Source organism: Gossypium arboreum, chromosome 2 (assembly GCF_025698485.1).
Source record: "Gossypium arboreum isolate Shixiya-1 chromosome 2, ASM2569848v2, whole genome shotgun sequence".
In the NCBI taxonomy this organism is placed as follows: Eukaryota; Viridiplantae; Streptophyta; class Magnoliopsida; order Malvales; family Malvaceae; genus Gossypium; species Gossypium arboreum.
Window position 1 is genome coordinate 5,042,219 of NC_069071.1, and position 22,633 is coordinate 5,064,851.

At 32.4% G+C, this 22,633-nt stretch overlaps 3 protein-coding genes across 5 annotated transcripts; 1 reads left to right on the forward strand and 2 right to left on the reverse strand.

Moving 5' to 3' along the window:
• Positions 1-11,408: 11,408 nt before the first annotated feature.
• On the reverse strand, positions 11,409-13,084 carry LOC108466381 (NDR1/HIN1-like protein 13). Its single transcript, XM_017766705.2, has 2 exons — positions 11,945-13,084; positions 11,409-11,827 (listed from the first exon to the last, which is right to left on the reverse strand). Exon 1 carries the CDS (start codon positions 12,784-12,786, stop codon positions 11,971-11,973), a length of 816 nt encoding a protein of 271 aa, XP_017622194.1. The 5' UTR covers positions 12,787-13,084; the 3' UTR covers positions 11,409-11,827; positions 11,945-11,970.
• A 1,480-nt stretch (positions 13,085-14,564) lies between these two features.
• LOC108466380 (PLAT domain-containing protein 3) lies at positions 14,565-15,792 on the forward strand. The gene is made up of 2 exons (XM_017766704.2): positions 14,565-14,710; positions 14,803-15,792. Exons 1-2 carry the CDS (start codon positions 14,642-14,644, stop codon positions 15,265-15,267), a joined length of 534 nt encoding a protein of 177 aa, XP_017622193.1. The 5' UTR covers positions 14,565-14,641; the 3' UTR covers positions 15,268-15,792.
• On the reverse strand, positions 15,331-18,733 carry LOC108464647 (protein SCO1 homolog 2, mitochondrial). Of its 3 annotated transcripts, none has more exons than XM_017765000.2 (7): positions 18,468-18,733; positions 17,824-17,959; positions 17,636-17,711; positions 16,317-16,517; positions 16,139-16,228; positions 15,913-16,045; positions 15,331-15,811 (listed from the first exon to the last, which is right to left on the reverse strand). In XM_017765000.2, the coding sequence occupies exons 1-7, from the start codon at positions 18,536-18,538 to the stop codon at positions 15,697-15,699; spliced, it is 822 nt and encodes a 273-aa protein (XP_017620489.1). In that variant the 5' UTR covers positions 18,539-18,733; the 3' UTR covers positions 15,331-15,696. The 3 variants fall into 3 exon arrangements, with proteins under 3 accessions (XP_017620489.1, XP_017620491.1, XP_017620490.1); XM_017765002.2 differs by having other exon boundaries at positions 17,838-17,959; positions 18,468-18,716; XM_017765001.2 differs by having other exon boundaries at positions 16,139-16,225; positions 18,468-18,716.
• Between the last annotated feature and the right edge of the window lie 3,900 nt (positions 18,734-22,633).

Below are 22,633 nucleotides of genomic sequence, written 5' to 3' on the forward strand. Positions count from 1 at the left end.
GCAAAGTCATCTGGTCTGGCACCATATCTGATACATGCTTGTATTGCCCACAGAATGCTGATGCCAAGTCCTTCTAGGATCGGATCTTTTCCCTACTAAGCTGGTTGTACCACCGAAGAGCCGATCCTACTAGACTATCCTGAAAACAATGTATGAGTAGCTTGTCTTCATTCACGTAACCAATTATTTTCCGGCAAAACATGACAAGATGCGCCTTTGGACATCTCGTGCCATCGTATTTTTTGAAATCAGGCACCTTGAACTTCGGAGGTAGAACCAGATCTGGCACCAAACTAAGCTCTTTGGCACTTAGTGCAGAGAAGGCTTCAGTACCCTATATTGCTTTGAGTCTTTCCTCTAAGCTCCTATACTTCTCTTGAGCCTCGTGGTCAACGATTTTCAACTTGGCTATTTCTGCCGGATCGTCTAAATCTGGAATGAGTGGATCAGCAGGACTAGCCCTCGAGTTTGATACGAATACTCCCTGCCCTATGTGAGCAGGTGGCACTGCCCGTTGCTCCAGGTCTGTGGGTTCCCCTTAGGTATACCCTCTTTGTGTTGTGTGGGCATGCGGCGGAGTGAATCCCGGGGGATAGAGCGGATCTTGACTGTGATTAACTCTTGATCGAGGTTCCTCGACGTCAAGGCTCTGCATGGGTCATTTTCCTTTAACTAAAGCTGACATCATCTCCATCATCTTGGCCATTTGGTCCCTTTGTTTGAGTGATTCTTCTCGAGATCTCACCATTAAGTCATTTATCTCTTGTTGTGACTTAGCTAGTTGTTCTTGTAATTCCTTTTGGACTCTTTCTATTCTTTCCATTCTTTCATTGAACTCAACCTCCATTGCCCTAGCTTGTCGACGCGTTCTATACGAATGGCGTGATTCCAGATTAAAAGTGTTGCGATTGCGAATTATATGATTCTAACCTTAGCGAATGATTATGGGATAGATATATGCAATGAATGAGTGCATAAATGAATGTCAATCATGAGATACATGCAAGAAATGGGTGTTGATTTCAAGATAGCCTCTATTTAGTCATTTCATTCATCAAAAGAGTTCATTACAAAACATTTTTCCATTTTCAATTCAACCATTACACAAACTTCCTAGCTATATCGCCGTATTTCTTTACTCGTGCTAAGAACTCTGATATGTTTGATCTTCGACTTGGAGGGAATTGGCAAATGAGAATTTTAGCTTCTTCCGATAATTATACCACGTGCATGGCTACCCCACGAACTTCATTGATCAAATAGCTAAGTTGCATTTCTTTTTCTTGGAGGCCCTCTTTGTAAGCACGAACGTCTCTATCATACTGACTATCTTTTTCTTCCAAAGCCTTCAAGAGAGTATCTAGCTATTGTTGACAATCTTGCAGCATATCTTCTAACTTTCTTATCCTTTCTTTTAGTTCTTGATGTTTAGATCGACAAGTCATTACCTCGGTAGACACAACTTCATATTCGGCGTTCTTCTTCCTCAATTCTATCATAGCTCGCGCAGCCTTTTCTTCTTCTTTCTTTCGCTTTTTCTTTCCAAAATTTTATCCCGCCTTTAATGTTGCTTATCTCTTCTTTCCATTCTGCCGACGACTTGCCCAATCCACTATTTTTTTATTGTGCCTCTTAACTTTTTATTTTCCAGATGGAGGTCTCTTAAGTCATTTCTCACGACTTCAACTTCTTTTTGCACTTTCTCGGTTCTGGATATTTCAATCTGAACATCGATCTTCAATTAGTAGTTTTCCTCTTGAAGAGCGCTAAGGTCCTGAGACATCTTGGCCTTTTCTCGTTCAAATTCTTGTCTTGCCATTTCTAGCTCAGACGGCATTTCCTTCGAGAAAGAATTCTGGATGGTGTAGTTCGTTGACGAGATTTGCTGACTGTTCACTCGTTGCTTTCTCCATATGTCGTAATCTTGGGTGAGGGTATCAGCATATAGAGCCAATTCCATCAGATGAATTTTCTGCCAAGACTTTGCAGTGTCTCGGACCCTCTTCATATACCTTTCTCCAGCAAAAGCGAACTCGGACTGTGCTAATCCTCCAATGGCGAGCATGAATTGTCGCGAAGAAAATTGCCTTTGGACTAACAGCGGAGCATATCCAACTCCTCCTCAGAATCCGAGTAGTGGTACCCAATCTTGATTTCCAACCTTGTATAATAGAATCGAAGGGCAGATCTACGGTGCTCTCCACGTTATATCCTTGGTGCGAAGGTTTTGAAAAACTGAGACCCAATGCTGTTCAGTGACTTCATTTGGCCAATCTTTCTTGAGATAAGCTTCCAACAGGGCAAATGTTTTTGAAAACATATGGAATGGTGTGCGCTCTACTTTCTAGAAGTGACTCAAAATCCAGACATTTAGTAACTGCGCGTATCCGATAAAGCGTCTCTTCCCCACATTCCTACAATTGTTTAAGGATCTGAAGGTCTCGGCTAAGATAGTCGGGACAGGGTTAATTCCTTGCTTTAATCTTTCGAAGAAATCTACCACCGCAACTTCTATGTGTCCAAGGACTTTCGGGAAGATGATCAAACCGTAAATGGCCAAAGCAAATAGATTCACTCTCTTCAACATGTCGGGATGGTTCAGAACCAATTCTCATAGGGAAGACCATGGAATGCAAATGGTTTCATTTTTCTTCTTTATCTATTTTTCGGCTCATGCGTCAGTCATGTCTGTCAATTTCACTAACTTTTTCTTGAAGGTCATCGGCTTAGGCTCTTTCACGTATACTTTATAGAATTGCGCATTTTCAACACGAAGCAAAGCAACGTACTCCTCAATAGTCGGAGTCATATCTTCTAGATTGAAGGTAAAACATTAGTAAGCCGGATCCCAAAATCTGACCATGGCTTGGATCAATCGTTCGTCTACGTTGATAGCAATCAAATTGGCTATGTTTCCATATCTCTCGGTGAAGATACCCCTAGTGTCCGAGTCCCACTGATTCCAAACCCGGACCAAATCTTCAAGGTTATTCTGGCGAACATTCACAGTTACGTACTCGGGTAGATTAGCAATACATCCCTCTACTAGACTATCCCCTTTTTCTTTCTGAATTTTTAGAGACCAGTCCCGAACCACGGCATTCTTCTCGGTTGTTTGTATAATTGACTCTTCCATTAGAAACCCGTTTTTTGGCAACCAATCTCTAGTCAACACCTTCCTAATTGAAATGCCTATGATGCATGGTGAACAATAAAATAAAAACAAACAGACTTGGTTAGTAACCACAACAAATATAATTTTAGAAACAAATTAAGCTACCCGATTCAATTTTCTTGCATAAACAGAGAAAATGAAAGGCAAGAGGCACTTTCCCCGTGTACTTATTTGGGTGACTATTAATGGATAGAGGTTCAGCATAGCTCTAATTGGGTGGCTCGTACGGTTCACTATATGCGGTTTCAGTTCTAGATAGGTACTCGAATTGTCCGTACTGTCATCTACTAAGATTAGTACAAAGCCTCGATCGTAGCCCATCACAGGCTCACGAGTTCAATTCGAGGGATTACATTTACTTATGCCTATGCGGAGGGACAAGTTAACTCACGAAAGCATAAGTCATATGTAACCCGAAAGTATTCACTAGCCTGTGCGGAGGGACGAGTTAACTCACGAAGGCATAGCGTTTACTTTTACTTAAACGGACGGAGCCCGGGTATAGAGCTCATGTTATGCAAGAATGCACGTGCACAGTGTGTGGGGAAAAACTCACAAACCTTTACGTTTTATTTAAAAACTAAACTAAAACTAAAACCATAAGAATTTACAGCTTTAAAACAACCGGACAAAACAAGTTAGAAGAATATATACAACACGATGCAAATGCATGATTTTTCAAAAACACAATTTTAGGATCACGACTAAATATTAAATTGAACAAGGAATTTTGAAAATTTTGACAACACACGTTTAATTCGACTCGACTCTCAAATATGCGGTTCCCCAGTGGAGTCGCCAGCTGTAGCGACGTGAAATTTTTAGCTTTGGGATCGCTAATTGTGGCGATTTATTGGACATTTGAAAACTGATTTTTGATTTTATTAAAAAAGGGAGTCGCCACCGATCCCTTTTTTATAGGTGTGATCGGGCACCTATCACATTTATTTTTAAAACAAAAAGAAGGCCGAATTTAGGTCTACGTTAAAAGCCAGAGAAAAATTAAGGTTCGGGAGTCGGTTACGCATGAGGAAGGTATTAGCACCCTCGCGACGCCCAAAATTGGTATCTCATAAACACGTGTTGTCTTGATTTTCAAAAATGCGAGTTCAATGTAACATTTAGTCGTAATTCAATTGAAAAGACGAAAAATTTTATTTTTTTTCGATTTTTTGAGAAGGATATACCGTTTTAACACGAGCCGTCAAATTCCATCCAACATAGCGATGGAATTCGATGGCTTAATGTTGAATCGGTATATTGCCTTGATTATTGAAATTAATTAAAACATGAGAAAGATATTTATAAAGTGAGAATTTTAAGTAAATCAACGATGCAAATAATGACATTATTAATGAAAATATTAACATGAACACTAGAGCATTAGAAAAACAATAACAATGATATTTACAAAAGAAATAATAATAAAAAACAAGTCATGAACAAATATAAAATACACTTAGTAATAATAATATAAGATAATATGTACATAAGATAATATGCAAAATATAATACATGACATATATACATGAAGCATGAAAGTATAATGCCTAAAAGATATATATGTAATAATACTAAATATATATATACTAGATACATGTACACATAGTATAAATGAACATGTGCAATATATATTAGGAACAATATAGACAAGGAAAATACATTTATATACTAATAATAATAAAAGATGTATGTACACCAAATAATAATATATAAGTGGCAATAATAAAAATAATGAGTATAAAATGAATAATATGACATACGAAAATAACACAAATAAAAGTATATATATATATATATATATATATAATAAAACATGGGTACTAATTATGTAATAAAATATAATAATATATATAGTATGGTATTAAAACATAGATATAAAAACATAATACTAAAATATACATATAATATATAAAGGTATATATATAGTAAAGTATTAAAATTTTGTGCAAGATATATATATAATATGATGTTAAGAGTATACATATAAAATATAATGTTAAAAGTATGTATGCATAGTGTAAAAATGTATATATAATACGACATTAAAATATTTACATAACATATACATATATTGGAGATAATGATGTCAAAGAAAACTATTATAATATTGCATGTATATATATCTATATGTATATTTAAGGACATATAATGAGACACATATTAAAGTTAATGATAATCAACAATGATGACATAAAACATATACATATATAACAAGGCATTCACTATGTTAACAATTATAATAGTAACGATATTAAAATACAATATAATATAACAAAAATACATCATATATATAAATCTATGTACATAAATAAAAGTATACACTATTATAATAATATAACAATATTATTAAAATACCAAAACAAATATAATAAAGATATTGAAATAAAATAAACCTATACGTGTAATATATACATATATACTAGAACAAATATATATAATAATAATAATAAATATAACAACAATATTGAAAATACATATATATATATATATATATATATATATATAACATAATATTTAAAAGACATATAATAAATACATTTAATATAACAAATATAAATATTATAACAAATAAAATACAGAAAATGAAAACAAGTAAATTAAAAATAAAGCAGTAAATTAACCAAAGGACTAAATTGAACTTAAAACAACATTTTGGGGCGAAATTAGAAATAAAATAGCAGGGAAGGACCAAAATGCCACGCGCGCATAACTTAGGAGGGTTAAAATAGCAAATATTCCCTTTCACCAAAACGCTGTGCAGCACGGAGGGACTAGATCGCAAATCAGATTAAATTTTAGGGCCGATTTATAAATAAATATAAACTTGATTTAAAACAACAAAAATGCGGAAGGATCGATTGCACAAATATCCCATTGAGTTAAAAACACGCGGATCCTAGGTTGGGTCGGGTTGGATCGGGTCGGACTATGGTGAAACGACGTCGTTTTGGGGTTAAATGGCAGCCCCCAAAACGACGTTGTTTTGGGGGGCTATAAAAGGCCCAAGTCCTTAAAAAAAATTTCATTTGTGCTGGTAAGAAGAAAAAAAAAGGAGGGAGAGAGGGAGGAGCGATTTAAGCAAAAAGGCTTGGCCAGGTCGATCAACATGGACCACCGTCTGTCGTTGGCAAACCACCACCGTACCACAGTGGCGAAAAGGTAAAATTTCAAATTTTTTTCTTTTTTTTTATTCCACTTGTTTATCTTATTAATTTTGTTATATTCTTATATGTATGTGCGATAAAATGGGTTTTAAAACGAAAATGAAATAATAAAAAAGAAATAACCTTTAGTTTTTCTTAGCTTCTGATTCTTTGATCTTGGTATTCGATTTGCTTGTATGTTATGCTTGTGTTTGAATACTGATTAGACTGTTGTTATGAGATTGAATCTTGTCTTATTTTGTGTTTTGGAAACTGCCAATAGAAAAAAAAGAACCCTTTTTTACTATTTCGTGTTGTCTGCTGTTTCTTTTCTGCTTTCTTGCAGGTGCAGAGGGATGGTGGAGGTGACAAGGGTTGGTGCGGCGCTGGTCAGATGGCAGAAGGTTGGTGCGGCGCCGAACATGGGGTTAGGTAAATAGAGGCTAGGGTTTGGGGTCTTGGGCTTCTGTTGGGTGTTGGGTTTAGTTGGGCTAATGGGTATTGGGTTGATGGGTAAATTTGGGTTTAATTTGTATTGGGTTTGTGGGTTTAATTGGGTTATGGGTTAGTTGGTATTTAGGTGGGTTATTTTGTATTTGGGCTTTGTGTGATGATTTGTAAAGGTTTAACATCGGGCCCGGGCAATTTGGGCTTAATGATTAGGGTAATGTATTGGGAATGGGTTTGATTTGGGTTAAGGTTTGGGGGGTTATTGGGTCTGATGTAAATGGGTTGAGGTTGGGTTAATGTTTTGTTGTATTGGGTCCAAAATTGGCCTGTACATAGTTCATGTACATTAGATCAAAGAGCAAACCGGTCATTTGTTAAAAATTCATCCAAATCTACTATTAAAAATTGGTTCATGTATGTTAGCATGAGGTACATGTGGCACGTCACATGTAATTGTCTAGTTATTTCATCAGACACACCAATTTTTAACAGTCGAAATGGATAATTTTTTTAATAGAAATGAGTAGTTTACTCTTTAATTTAACATATAGGGACTAATTCGTCTATTTTTTTACTAAAGGGGGTAAAATGAAATCTGAGTCTTAGTTACCACTTTTTGATGAAAGATTAAAACTTAAGTATCAAAATCGAAAATTTACTTTTTTATGCTTTTTTTTTTCTTTTTGAAGATTTTATGACCGAATTTTAGTAAATTTACTTATCCACAGACCGAATCCACTTTATAAAATCAGATATAAATGGATATGTAAATTTGTTTCCCATAAGTTTTTCAAGAATTTTGCATTCTCTTTTTTAACCCAAAATTATCACTAATTTTAACTGAATAAAATCTTCATACTCAAATTCCAACATGTAGGTAAAGATGCTTCAATGCCCTCCCATTATATGATGCTAGCAAAGAATATAAAATTATAAAATAATAAATTTAATCTTTAATCTTTAATTTTATAAATTTTATCAATCGATCCTTTTTTAGTTAAATTTAATTTTAGTTTTAAAAAGAGTAAATTTGACAATCAACCTTTAAAAAAGTTAAATTAGTTTTTTAATAGAAATATTAACTACAATATTAAATTTTTAAACATGATTGCTGTATGGCAATTCATATGTATTTCTTTTTCTTTTCTTTTGAATTTTTATTTACATTTTAATTTTTTGCTTTTGTTTCTGTTTTTTAATATTTTTATCATTTTTAAATTATTTGTTTATGTAACATAGAAGATAAATTAGCGTCATGTCAACTTGAAATACGATCATAATGGTTATTACGGCAATATTGTTAAAAATAATATTTTAGTCAATATTTCTTTTAAAGAAAAACAATTTGACTCTTTTAAAATTTAATGATTGAATTTGACTAAAAAATACAGATTAAGCTGACAAAATACAAACATTAAGGCTAAATTTATGATCATGTAGTTTTAAAAATAAAGTAAAATTAATAAAAGAAAATTGGTTTGCACCTTAGAAATGGAACAGTAATATTGGAGATAAGATGATGGATCAAGGCATTTATGATTGGATGAAGGAAGATTTGGCCCCATTTTTGGGTCAGATAACTGTTTTTATTTTTTATTTTTTTATTTTTTTTTACTTAAAATTGTATATCTGCTGAGTCAAAAGGATAACTGGATAAGTTATCAGATAAATATTGAAAAAAATAGAAAAAATAAAATAAAAGCTTTCCTCCTTTAACAACATGTGCATGCTTCACACCTTACCAAAAGCACAATTTTCTTTGTTCTTTTTAATTTACATTTTAAATCAAATAATAATAATTAGCTCAAGTGATACTAGACCTACTTCCCGATTCAAATCTCGATAATTTACATGATTAATGTTACGCATTTTACTAATATTTCTCTCGTAAGCTTTATTGTATCTCTTTCAATTTAAACATTCCCCTTCACTATACCACCAAAAGGAATTAATTGAAAGGACAGTTGCCCCCAATGTTCTACAATGTGTTATAGAGCCTCTTGCCTTGGTTTTCAAAGATGAAGGGTAGAATAAATCCTTTATATGATATTGGTTTAAGATTTTGAAAAGGAAACAAACCCCACACACTAAAGTTGAAGGGGGAATCTTTGGTTGAAAGAGGAGTTGGAATCCACTTAAGAGGCCTTTGTTTTCATATGAAAATAATAATAATAGAACACACATACATGCATGCATGCACTTCACTGCACACATACTGATATTTTGGCACGGCTAGCTAGCTGTGGGACATTAACATGGGTTCCAAAAGGTTTCTTTGGCAACTTCGGCTCTTTCGTACGTGGAAAGGTGGAGTCCATTCACATTAGTGTTGCCTTAACTGAATTCAAACCAAGTCTTGGTAAACCCTCAATTATTGGCAGTTGCAGGAAAAGGAGGACACCTTTCCTATGTTATATGAAAATTTGGATTAAATTTGGTTTTAATGTTTAATTTGGTATTTGAATTTAATTTCAATATTCAATTTGATATTCAGATAAAATGTCATCATGTGACCCAATAAAAGTATGATACGTTGCTTTAGTAAAATTAAAAACATAGGTGCTTAAGTGAGATAAAAAAAAACAAAACAAAATTCAAGTATCAAATTAAACATCAAAGTAAAATTTAAGTATTTAACTAGGACAAAATAATTTTAGTATCAAATTAAAAAACTTAAATACTAAAGTGAACATTAAAACTAAAATTACATACCAAATTAAACATTAAAATTAAATTTAAATATCAAATAATATATTAACCCTAAAATTATTTAACGATATGATTTTTATTATGCGTAAATCATGCATGAATTCTAAGTAAATATTTTATTTTGATTTAATGTTCAAAATATGTAGACCCTATTCACTGTGATTGAAATCTTGTTTGGTAAGCCCTCAATTATTGGCAGTTGCAAGAAAAGGAGGACCCCTTTTCTATGTTATGAAAAATTGGGTTAATACATAATTTGGTATCTGACCTTAGTTTTATTGTCCAATTTGGTACTTGATTTTTCTTGTCCCAATTTGGTACTTGAATTTGGCTTCAATGTTCAATTTGATAGAAGATTATCATGTGGCCCAATGAAAGTACAACATGTGTGCTTTAGTAAAAAAATATAGGTATGTAATTAGGAAAAAAAAACTCAAGTATCAAATTGAAAAAAAAATTCAGGTACCAAAGTGAACATTGAAGCCAAACTCAGGTACCAATTTGGAAAAATATAAGCTTTTTTTTTATCGATAATAAAAATATAAGGTTGAATAGGTGAACTACATACAAGGTCATTAAATTATTAGTAAGTTTACGTTTTGGTCATTCAACTTCAACAAAGTTACAAAATGGTCACTGAACTATTCTAAAGTTTTCATTTAAATCATTACACTATTTGAAATTTTTATTTAAGTAACTGGTTTGTTAAGCTTTTTTTTAAAAAAGTCCAGGTAGTAAGCTCCAAGCACGATTCGAAGATTGTTATAGTGAATTAGTACCCATCGACAAGTAGAACATACCTTAGATCCAAGTTGACCTAATGGACAATGTTAAATATTAAAAAAGAAAGTTGCTTGGATGTTGCTTCGTAGATTTATGATGTTCAAAATTGCTTCATAAAAAAAAACTAAACTAAACTATAGCAGAGAAAGGGAAAGGGAGCTTTCAATTGATGTAGTCGGTGTCAAAAAAGGCAGCCATACAACTATGATTTTAACAATAAATGAAAACTATTGAATAGTTTGGTAAGTTGAGTTACCAAAACATAAATTTACTAATAGTTTAACAACATTAAATGTAGTTTTACCCAAAATTAATTTGGGTAAAACAAAAAGCTAGTCCAACCCATTTTAATTACATAATACTTATATAAGAAAGAGCGTATATAATAATATTTGAAAACACTAAAATATATAATATAAATTTTAAAAATTAATAAATATTAAAAATTAATAAATATTAAAAATAATGCCTTTTATTTTTTTTAAAAAATATAAATTAACCTCAATATGCTTATGTTATCCATTTACAAAATCTAAAACCAAACCCATGATGGTCAAGCCCAAAGTGCGATGGGCTCTTAAATGAAATTAGTGCTACATTATCTCCTACAATAATTGTAGTGGATTGTTCGTAATTATTTATTTAGTTTTAATGTAAAATATTTTAATATATGCTAAATAAAGAAAATGATTTTAAATTGAACTTAGACAAGCAAATTTACTTCTTTTATTTAGCTTTTCATGAGGTCTTTAATGTGAATCACATTTTCCAAATTAATATCTTGTGTAATTTTCTTCAGAAAAAAATTAAAAATAAATTATTGTTAACTTTTTTTCTTGAGACCATATTTATTTTTGTTCGATATTTTCTATCCATGGATACTGAAAGTCAAACGGGTCTCAAAATAAATTTTTAAATTTGAAGTTGAGTTGAGTCGAGTCAAACTTTATTTTAGGTTAAAATAAATTTTCTAGCACTATTTTTTTCTTTTAAAAAACGCAAACTCGATAACTTATTTAAAAGATATCGATTAGTTCTTTTGTATTCAACCCAGCAAAACTTGATGTTCATATTGGATATCTCATCCTATTGCATGGTAATAAGACTAACAAATAAAAAAAAAAAAAAAGCCAAAGCATGGCATGGTATCAAACACCTCAAATATCCCAAATATAATCAATACCAATGTACTAATTACAAGGAAAAAAAAAAAGAAAAATAAAAACCATTACATGCTTAAAGATTAAAGAAGAAAAAGGAAGAATCAACGAGGTATGAATTCGAGTAAGATCATATAATTATCCTTTAAAAAATAATATCCGATCAATTTGGGATTCGAATATCCAAATCTACTCCGTTGTCATATCTCGGGTTGCGACCTCCTTTATAAACAAAATATAAAATAATGCATAGCCGAATTTGTTGTCACAACCTTTTTTTTTCTTGCCCCAAAAAAAAAGTTTGAAAGTACAAATCCTTTTATGACATTTAAAATATATAGTATATAAAGGGAAAAAAAGAGGGTTTTTTTTTTTGCATGGAGCGATCTGGTCATTGGCCGTACCTAAATGCAAAATATTATAACAAAGTTAGTATATAAACACAAAAATGAAATGTGTTCAACCCACTTATGGTATGAAATTTATAAAATTTTTCATTACAGTAACATTAATTAGTTTACCTTTTTGGTATCGATGTTTTTTGTTTTTAAGACAATTTGGTCTTACAATTTTGGGACAGAATTTTGGTTCCTTGCGCCATCGTGCTCACCCTAAACGCACAGTTGACTGTCATGTCTTTTTTCCAAAGCTTTAAGAACCAAACGTTAAACACCAATGGTGATTCGAATTTGAGTTTCAAAGAGATTTGACGTTTTGTTTTCTTGTCGCTGATGCTTTTCTGGACATTAGGGGGAACAACTTTGGTTTTCAAGGCATGGATTTTGATGGCGAAAATGCTCGAATCGTCCCCAGGTTTTTGTTCGAGACCGGGAAAATCGCCGAAGCCTAGGTTTTTAGTCCAAAAAGTTAGGGTGGCACTGTCTTCATCAGATTTACAATGGATACCCATTTTTTCATTAGGGTTCTTAGCTTTCAACGTGACATCATACGTAGGTGGACTGCCTTGTTTTTGTTGTTTAACATGGAGTTTAGAAACGGTGAAATTAGGAGCTTTAGGGGTGAAAATGAAGTAAACAGCCGCTATAGCACCGCTGACGAGAACACCAATGACAAGCAACACAATGGCGATGCAAATCAAGTACCTAGAGTATTTCCGTTTGGATTTTTTGCCTTTATTCTTAGCAGCTTCACGGTGACGTTCGACTATACCAGCGTTTTCAGGTGGCGGTACTCGGTAAATTTGGTCCTTAGGGACTTGAACAACGTAGGTAGCTAAAGGATGGCCTGGAGGGGGAGGTAAATTCATGAGGCGATTGTTGTAGGGGGTGGTGGGGGCATGGGGTGTCGACGACAGCAACCGAGGGTCCCCGGCGGAAGACGCGACGACCCGCTCATCCTCCATGGGAGAGATGGGGTGCGAAAGAAATGGGAGGGTGACAAAGGTCGAAAAAAATAAAAGGGAAAAGAGGAGTAATTTTTAGGGCTTGCATGGGAGGTTTGCTTGTTTCTATGAAGTTGAGTGGTTGGTTTTGCGTTGAGATTGAACGGAGGTTTGTATTTGGTAAAGACAACTCATTATTTTTTTCTTTCTTTTTTTGGTATTTTTTTCAAATATCAAATTACCAAATTCTATTCAATTTAGTTTTCCATTTAGGTCCTAAAAAACAGGGTTCTGTTTTTGGTGTTGGTCATCTTTGGGTTACACATTGCATTTTTTATACTAAATTTTCTCGATCCCTTTTATCTATACCTCAACTTATATTATATATATTTAGGGATGAGATTATATAATGTTCACCTTATCAATTGAATAATTCAACTTGGTTTTGAGTTAAGTAAATTTGAGATAGTTTTTTTTTTTGTTATTTTGGTTTGGATAATTTTGAATTTTAATTATTTTAATTAATATTTTTGAGGTTTAGTTAGTTTAGAGGGTTGAATTTTTTGGATTAAGTCATCTTGAGTTCAAATCATTTCAAACTTGGATGATTTGAGATTAAGGCTTAAAGTTTTCATGTTCAAACCATTTTAGGTTTGATCATTTCATGTTCAAGTTAGTTTGAGTTTGGGTCAATTCGATTTTGAGTGAAATAGATTCGAGTTGTTGACGTTTTATAGTTAAATATTAAATTTTATCATATTTGAGTTGGAATTGATCGGATTGGATCTTCAAATTAGATTTATAATTTATAGGTCTATAATAATGGGTGTTTAATTTAAGAAGCTATTTTTTTTAAGAAAAATACTTAAATTAACGGGAACCATAAACAACAATCACACATAATAACACAAACAATAAATAAAACTATACAAATTAATTCACAAATGACATTATTTGCAAAAAGAGCCCAATAGAAGAGAAAGACAAACTAACAATAATTAAAACACTGAAAAAAGATGCACCACATAGATAAAAAAAAGAAAAAAAAGAAGAAGTAGCTATAATTACATCATATCCCACCATTATCAAACCAACCTAACGACAAACACCGATTAACCAATTAACTATTGCTAGAAGTCTCTAAAATACCTCAACCTATCCCTTATAATCTCGAAGCGCAATAATACGAATATTATTACAGATCCCAACAATATTCACTAAAAGAGAATTACATATACCCTTGTCATTAGTAACAATGTCTATAGCCCTTAGCATACTCTAAGAAGGGGCACCAACCATTAGTGAATTAGTTACCTATAAAAGTTTTCAAAATATTATTATTTTTTTTATTGATGATTTATCATTTCATAAAATTAATTAAAATTACAAGATATAAAAATTGATATTTAATTAATTATTTATTAATAAGAAATATATTTTAAAATATTTAAAAAGAAAGTTAATAAAATCTATTATCTTTTTGCTCCCTAAACCTCCAATTTTGCACAATCCTCCTTTTAATGTTATCAAAGACCCCCTTCTCTCCCTAAGGACACTCTATATCACATATTCATGTTTTAAATTTTTTTATTTACTTTTAATAGAATATAAATTACACTTTTTTTCTTTTTGTCTTCATAGCATTTACATGCAAAATAGAAAAAAAATACAAAATATTTAATTTAATTTTTTATAATCACATATAAAAATAACATTTGACAAATTTAAAGTTGAATCCTAATTATTAGGATCTATGTCACTATTCTTAAATGACAATCTAATTTATGCTATATATCAGCATAAATTGCATATTTGTAAGAACTTTCAAAAGTTAAAAGCATATTTATACACAAAATAAGAGCTTTCAAAAGTACCAATGGCGACCCCAAAGCAGCTGATATTGCCTTTCTTCTTCCTCCTCTCCTTCTCCTGCATTGCTCTTTCCGTAAGTAACCCTCAACGCCTGCACCATTGCTACTGTTACTCCGTTATCTCCGTCGCATCTACATCTCTAACTTCTCTTTTTTATGCATGTAGGAAGGCGAAGATTGCGTTTACACGATCTATATAAGAACCGGAACCATCATCAAAGGTGGAACCAACTCCATCATCGGCTTGAAACTCTATGATGCCAAAGGTGAATACGTCGAGATTGAAAACCTAGAAGCGTGGGGAGGGTTAATGGGGGAGGGGCACGACTATTACGAACGTGGAAACTTGGATATTTTCGCAGGCAGAGGACGTTGTTTGGCCTCGCCTGTATGTGCCATGAACTTAACATCAGACGGTACGGGTCCTCAGCACGGATGGTACTGTAATTATGTGGAAGTCACCATGACAGGCATCCATACCCCTTGTAGCCAACAGATGTTCGCAGTGGAGCAATGGTTGGCATTCGATACTTTACCTTTCAACCTCACCGCCATTAGGAACTATTGTTCGGCTGAGCTTCGCACCAATCAACAACATTCTCAGGAGGTGCCTAGCAGATCAAGCACCTGATGAGGGCTGTTGATTAGTGGGGATTATGGTCTCTTAATCATATCATCAGCTACAGTTTCGTCATTTGATGGGAATTTTTTTTAAATTTAGATTAAATTAAGGTTCACATGACATGACTTACATATGTGTCTGTGAGTTAAAATTTGTTCTTGTTGGAAACTGGAAACAGAGACGTCATTCTTTTGTTCTTTACATCAGTTTTTCTCTTGCTAAACAGACACTTAGCCTCACACAATAGCAAAACTCAGGAAAAGGAAATTAAACCAAGGATCACCAGCTTGTCAGCCAAATTCTCAACATCTTTAAATCTTCTTATGATTTCGAATTCAATTCCGCCAATCAAGTTCATGAACTATTCATATTCGAAAATCGAATTTTCCTATGAGAAAATCGTAGGGTAAGGGTTGGTGCCAATAGTTTTTGTGCTACTCAAGCATTAACTTGGTGTTTCTTCAATTCCTTCAATATTTCCTTTGATAGTTGTTCAGCATTGTACTCTACTCCAAAGCATCTTACTACCTTCATTTTCGGGTCTATCAAATACCTGAAGTATTTAAAACCAAGTTGCATCGGGTTCTTGAGTTAAATATATATTTAAAATAAAATGAGGAAAGGGATTTCTAAGTGTTAATGTTCGGTACATACATGCTGTGAGAAGACTCGACAAGGTAATCATCTCCTTCTTCTTCGACCTTCTTGAAATAAACACGATATTCTTGTGCCATTTGCCTTACAGCACTAACAGGTCCTCCCAATCCCACTATTCTTGGATCAAACTCTGCACTTTGAATGTAAAATTGCTCAAAAATACATGTAATTTAAGCACAAGTAGATTATTATCATCACGCATTCAGTTACAAGTTGTACGAACCTTTGAGGTAAGCCCGGAGTTGCGCTGGAGTATCACGCTGAGGATCAATTGTCACAAATACGGGTAAAACCTTCAAATTCTCTTTCGCTTCTTGAACCAAATAAAACGCAGAATGTTAAAGACTAATATTATGAGTCTAACAGATATATATAACTAAATCTTTGTCGAAGGGTTATACCTAATGTATCTATAACCTTTGCCATTATCCGAACTTGATCAGGTCCGATATCAGGAGACGATGTATAGCCAAAGTACAGGAGAACCCAGTTTCCAAGAAAGTCCTGTTCATTAACAATCTGATTTTCCGAATTAACCAAAGTGAATGGGCCGCCAATAATTGGAGCTGCTGCAGTATCACTACCGGTATAGCTGTCCTTGCCTGCCGAACATAAACAAAGAAGCATGTTAAAGATACTAGTCATGTTTATAGAAAATCCTTTCTACATCGGCAATTGGACTAAACACCAAAAATTACATACAAATTTTGGATGGGTCTTTAAAACACAAATTGATGCAAGCAAAAGAGTATTTTTGAATTATGTAAAGACAAATCACTTCAAGTAAATGAAGATATACATGCATGTATTTTGCAACACACCCTAATAAGAACCAAACAATAGACTATCTATGAACAAATTTAGTAACGCACACTGTGTCAATTGTTGATTTATCGACTCCAAAGGTTTTTGCAACCTTTGACCTCAAGTTCATTCTTATAGACAGATTTAAGGTATCCCACAACTGGACACTTATTCCGTACTATTCATCACATATGGCCACAAACAATATAAATACATAGAGACAAATTCTAATGCCCAATTTCTCATGGTAGTGATATGTCACGGACTCGTCCATGAGACTGATAAAATGGAAGAGCTACACTCAAGAATTTCCTTACCACGAAATTCCAAAGTCATGGGACAAACATAGTAATGCAAAAGAAACTTCCGAAAGCGTCAAATGGACCTACGATGACAGCATTTTGGTTCAATTAGCCTCTCTTTTAGTCAACCTCCATTACCTACTAACCATTTAAGAAAGTATCGTAAACAAAAAAAATGCCATAAGGCTGTTTAAGACCTCCTATTGGGGCCTTTCTTAGAAAACTAGTAACACGATGCTACACAAACAGGAAAAAAAAACTTGTTACATTTTAGCACGAGCATAAACAAAGAAGCATGATAACAAAAATAAGTAAGTTTAATCAAGACTGGTTGGTAGAAGCTTCCCACAATTTCGAGCACATGTATTTAAGCACAATTGCAGAGGAAGTCATCTGAACCATACATATGAAACTCATGATCAACCAACCATTAGCTCAAGCAAATCATTGCCTGTCTCATCAAATCTCATAGTTTTGCTTTGAAAAAATACCAACCATAAACAAATAATGAAACTTCATTACATGAAAGAACAGAAAATGTGGAGTTTGTACATATCCGAACAACCTAGTTCCCATCTCCTGGTCAATAATAACAATAGAAGATAAACAAGTACCTATTTTAACTGCTCTTCGCTCGTCATTATAATGCAGAAAAGCTAGCAATCCACCAAATCCTAGTAAAATAGGTGGCTGCAAAAAATAAGGATCCACATAACCGTTAGCTACATGTTCCTACTGTCTATTATCCAACAAAAAAGTTCATATACAAACAAGCAATCGCAAATAGGCTAATGCAGCATACAATAAAATAAGCACCCGAGGAGCGAGAAGCCTGTGTTTCAACATTCACAACAGGATGACCAGTTGGCTTTTTGTAATAATTGTTCTTTGCTGATTTGGTATAGCCACAAGATTGAATTCTCTTCGATGAACCAAACCTACATATCCATATAAACATTAGAACCTATAGCTTCAACAATTATACTAAGCATTGTTTCATACTGCCTAAAAGACTAAACCTATAAACAGAATGCTTCACATATAACGAAAAAAGTTCAAATGATAATTACAGCAAAAACCCAAAATGATAATTACAGCAAAAACCCAAATCACCATTCATGGTCAAAATACATGAAATATATACAAAAATATTCATTGAAGAACAATTCTAGCATTAAAACCATTAAAAAGGAACTCACACACTCGGGACTAATACCAATTTAAACTAACATTCGACTAAAAAACAATATCGCATATCATGGATTGAACGAGATTCTAGAATGTCACTTAAAAAAGAAAACTCAAGAGCATTAAGATCATAACTTTCTCCTCTCCTTTTTTCTTTTTTTTCTTTTATTTTTGCATATACAATGTCGAAAATGAAAACCCATTTGTATTCTAACATCAAAAAGGAAGAAAGAAAAAGAAAAGAAATTAGAGTGTGACCTTGGAAGAAGATTGGAAGCATGGGCGAAGCGGTGCTTGGCGGAAAAGAAAATGAAGCGGTAAATGGGCATGTTAATGAATTTTAGGCAAGTATTTAAGAGAAATTACTATTCGGAGCAAAAACCCATTTGTGATTCTTTTGTATTTATGCTTGTGCAGGCAAAATATGAAGAAGCACAATAGAAGGAAGGCAGGGCAGCAGCTTCTTCTCTAGTTGAAACATGCTAGAGACCAAGCTTATATTTTAATAAAATAAAAGCATTTACTATTTACTCAGCTCTTTTAAATTAGAATTCTTTATCATTACACTTAAATTAAAATCCTAGTAAAATAATTAAACAATTAATTAAATTTTTAATCGAAAATTACAATTAATTGAATCATTAATTAAGACCTAGCAATGAATAGAGAAAATTGGTTCAGCATTGGATTTAATAGATTTTTTTATTTCGATTCAATCCGTTCAAGAGTCAATTGATTCAATTTCTTATTTCGGATTGGTATCCAAATTGATTATAGATCTAATCAATCGATTTAATTTGATTCTAAAAACAATGTTTATTATGGACTAATATCCCAACTTATTCTCGATATGACTGACTAATCCGATCCAATTCTAAGAACAATGATATTAAATGATGAAATATGGTAGTAATCAAGTTCAATTCAAAGCTTTAACCATTTCACTAATTAATTTCAAGCCAGTGATACGGTATGTGTAACTAAAAAGCAATTAGTGATCGAATTGGTTAGGCCGTCAGTTAATTGGTTCAATCAGTTCGTCTAGTTCAATTAAATAAATTATTAAATTTTCATAAAATAAAAATATTAAAAATTCAATTCAATATATTCATACCAATTTCTGGATCAATTAGTTCAATACCCTTTCTTCAAAGTAGTACCAATCCAATTCCCAATTCAACAAGTCGGTTTGATCTTGGTTCAAACAATCTTACTAAAAAGACCTTTAAAAGAAACATATATTTTAGATTGTTATTGTTTTAATTAATATGTTTTAAATTCATCCTAAATTTCAAAATATTCTAATTGCTAAAATCATGTCACTAGCTTGTGACAAATTTGTGAGGTTTCAAGTTAATTGACATAAGGTTTAGGGTTAGATCTCTGTGTTTGTAAACAATTTCCCCTTACACTTTTGTATTGTAATTGTTCACTTTTATAATTTTTCTTTTAGAGAATTAAATTATTAATCAAGTTTTTTTCATCATTTTAGATGTCATATTGAGCTTTAAATATTAACAAAAATATGACATTGTTGGGAAATGTGTCTATATTGTAGTTGTTGAGTATGACTCTTATTTTAAGTCAAATTTAAGAAATAATCTTTCAGTTAAACTATATTTATTTGTTTCAATCAAACATGATTAATTTAGATTATTTTATTATTATTTGACCTATAAATTTAGCCTATAATAGGCTCTTTTACAACATTAGAAAAACACACATTAAATATTAGAACTCATAACACATTTAGAGAATTTTGTGTTTACATTTTGAAGGTTCTTTGTTTTCGGATTTTCGGGGTTTAGTTTTTATCTTCATCTTTTGTACTCTTCATTCTTTTTCCATTATAGTAAAATTATTTTGCCCGTGGTTTTTTATTCTCTTTGGAGGGGTTTTTCTACGTTAAATTTGTGTGTTCAATTTCTCAATTTATTCCGCTATTTTTTTTCTTATTTCTTAATCGAGTCTATCCTAATAGTAGTAAACATATAATTATTTTCTATTTATTTGAATGATGAATAAATAAATAAAGTTAATTTCACATTTCACTATTATGTCTTTTGTATTTATGTCTTTTATAATTTGCATGCATAGCGAAATTGTGATAAGCAAATATTAGCTCATTGGTTATCTAAGGCTCTGTCTGTTTGTCAGTAAAATGTTTTCTGGAAAATGATTTCTGGAAAATGATTTACTTTTCTGGAAATGATTTATTTTTCTGGTGTTTGGATGAATCTGTGTAAAATATTTTCCGTTGTTTGACAGATTTCTTGAAAATATTTTTCGGAAAAACTATTTTTACATATATTAATAAATTTATATATATTAATAAAATTATATTTTAAATTATTTTTACATATATTGCAATGATTTATTTATAAATAAATAAATTAAATTAAATATATAATGATACTCAATTATTAAGCTAGAATATTAAGCATCATAAATTAAAAACAACCAAAATCAAATAAATTATTTTTAATTGTGTTATAAAAAAACAAGGATTGAATAATTATAAATTAGCTTCCAAACCACAATTAATACTAGAAATTAATAATATTATCCAAATGCACAATTAGTAGTACACCAAATAATAACAATAATATTGTTTAGGTGAATAACTAATATTACACCACATTAAAAGTATCAATATCTTCAACCTTCAGAAAATTTTTGAAGCCAATTTTTTCTGTGCTTCTTACTTGAAAACATTTTTTTATCATAAATTTCGTATCAAAGATAGCTCACCAATTTTCAGCTTTGAATGTAAAGCATAATGTTAAGATTCTAGGAATAACTAAGATTTGTAATGATGCTAGTAAACAATGGCAAAGAGTAAGTTGTTATGATCATAAATATATAGTATTTTCCAATAGACGACCAAGAATAATAAGTGAATCAGGACGTGTTGGCCATGGACTCAATTAGGAGCTGGTAACCTTCTGGTACTGCTGTCTCTGCACTAACACACGCTGCTAGTGCTAGAACATCGGAACCAAGGCCATGAGACATGGCTAGAAATAGCAGCAAATGGAAATCCGTGATACGCTTCACGAATGAAAGGCTCTTTGTCCTATCTAGATGATTCTTCAGTGTCCTCATTGTCACGAGGTTGTTCTGGTTCTCAATAGGAAAGGTTGATGAAAGAGATCCCTGCATCAAAGCAACCATCCATTTGTGTTTCAGAGTAATTCTTAAGTAAAACATAGGTCCAACTCCAACCTGAGAAATAAAAACATAATAACAACCATTGTTGTATTTATTGTATGACTAGTAGCGAACATAGGTGGACTTCGTTAAGCCACATACGAATCTGCTAGCAAAAAATGACAGTCGATGATGTTTTTCAGGAGCCTTATACTCTAATATTAGCGCTGCACATAGTTACACTCCTAATAAGGGTGATTACTGATTTCATTTATTTCAAAAGTGATTGTCTGGTATGGTGCAAGGCATCAATCTCAGAATGACAACAATCAAGACTAGACAATCATGTCTACTTCCAAACTTAAATACTAATATCAAACTTAAATACCATGAAGCGGTCATGGCAAGAAAAGATCGATTTGGAACAGATATCAAGCAAGAATAGTAATTAAGAAGCTGCAAAGTTTGATATATTTGTTGTTCTTGTTGTTTATCTGTCTGATACATCAAATTAAGGCAGCCTGCAAAGTTAAACCTTTGACGTAGAGCCCAGGGTGTTACCGAATTTGCTCACAGTAGATAGATATGTAAGTCAAAATAGTGTGTTTTAACGTAGATGAGCATTACAAATTAAGAGATATATATATTAATCAGTCATTACCAACAACAATATGTAGTTTTCTGCAATAAATGAGCAAAACTTAGACTAAATTTGTATGAAATTCGAAGCTTAACTTCACATGAAAAAGATTATGTTCCAGAATAGCTTTTTATGGGTCTGAGAAGTGAAAAACGGTGTATAAAATTTGTTTTATTCATCCTTAATCTTTGAAGTACATCATCAACTAAACTGAAAATAGACATTATGATTCACTCTAATTTCCAAAAATTCTTGTCACAGCAGTATAGTTGTTTATAAGAAAATTGATTCAAATTTACAAGTGAGACTCATGTCAAGATTTAATTTACCATATAAGACGAGACCCAAAAATAAGGTGGTAGTGCACAAACCTCTAGAAAAGCCCTTACCGACCATTTCTGTAAAAAAAATTTGTTGCCTTTGAGGTATAATTGTTTCGAAGAAATCCCTGGATCATTACATTATAACAACATCTATTAGGCAAACAACCATACCTTTAGCAACATTAGACTCAATGCCTAGTTTTTTCATTGTGCCAAGGATATCTTTGGCTTTAGAAACCACTCCCTTCTTGTAAAGTGCATCGATCAATGTAGTATATGTGATGACATTGGGCTTAATGCCTTGCTTTCTC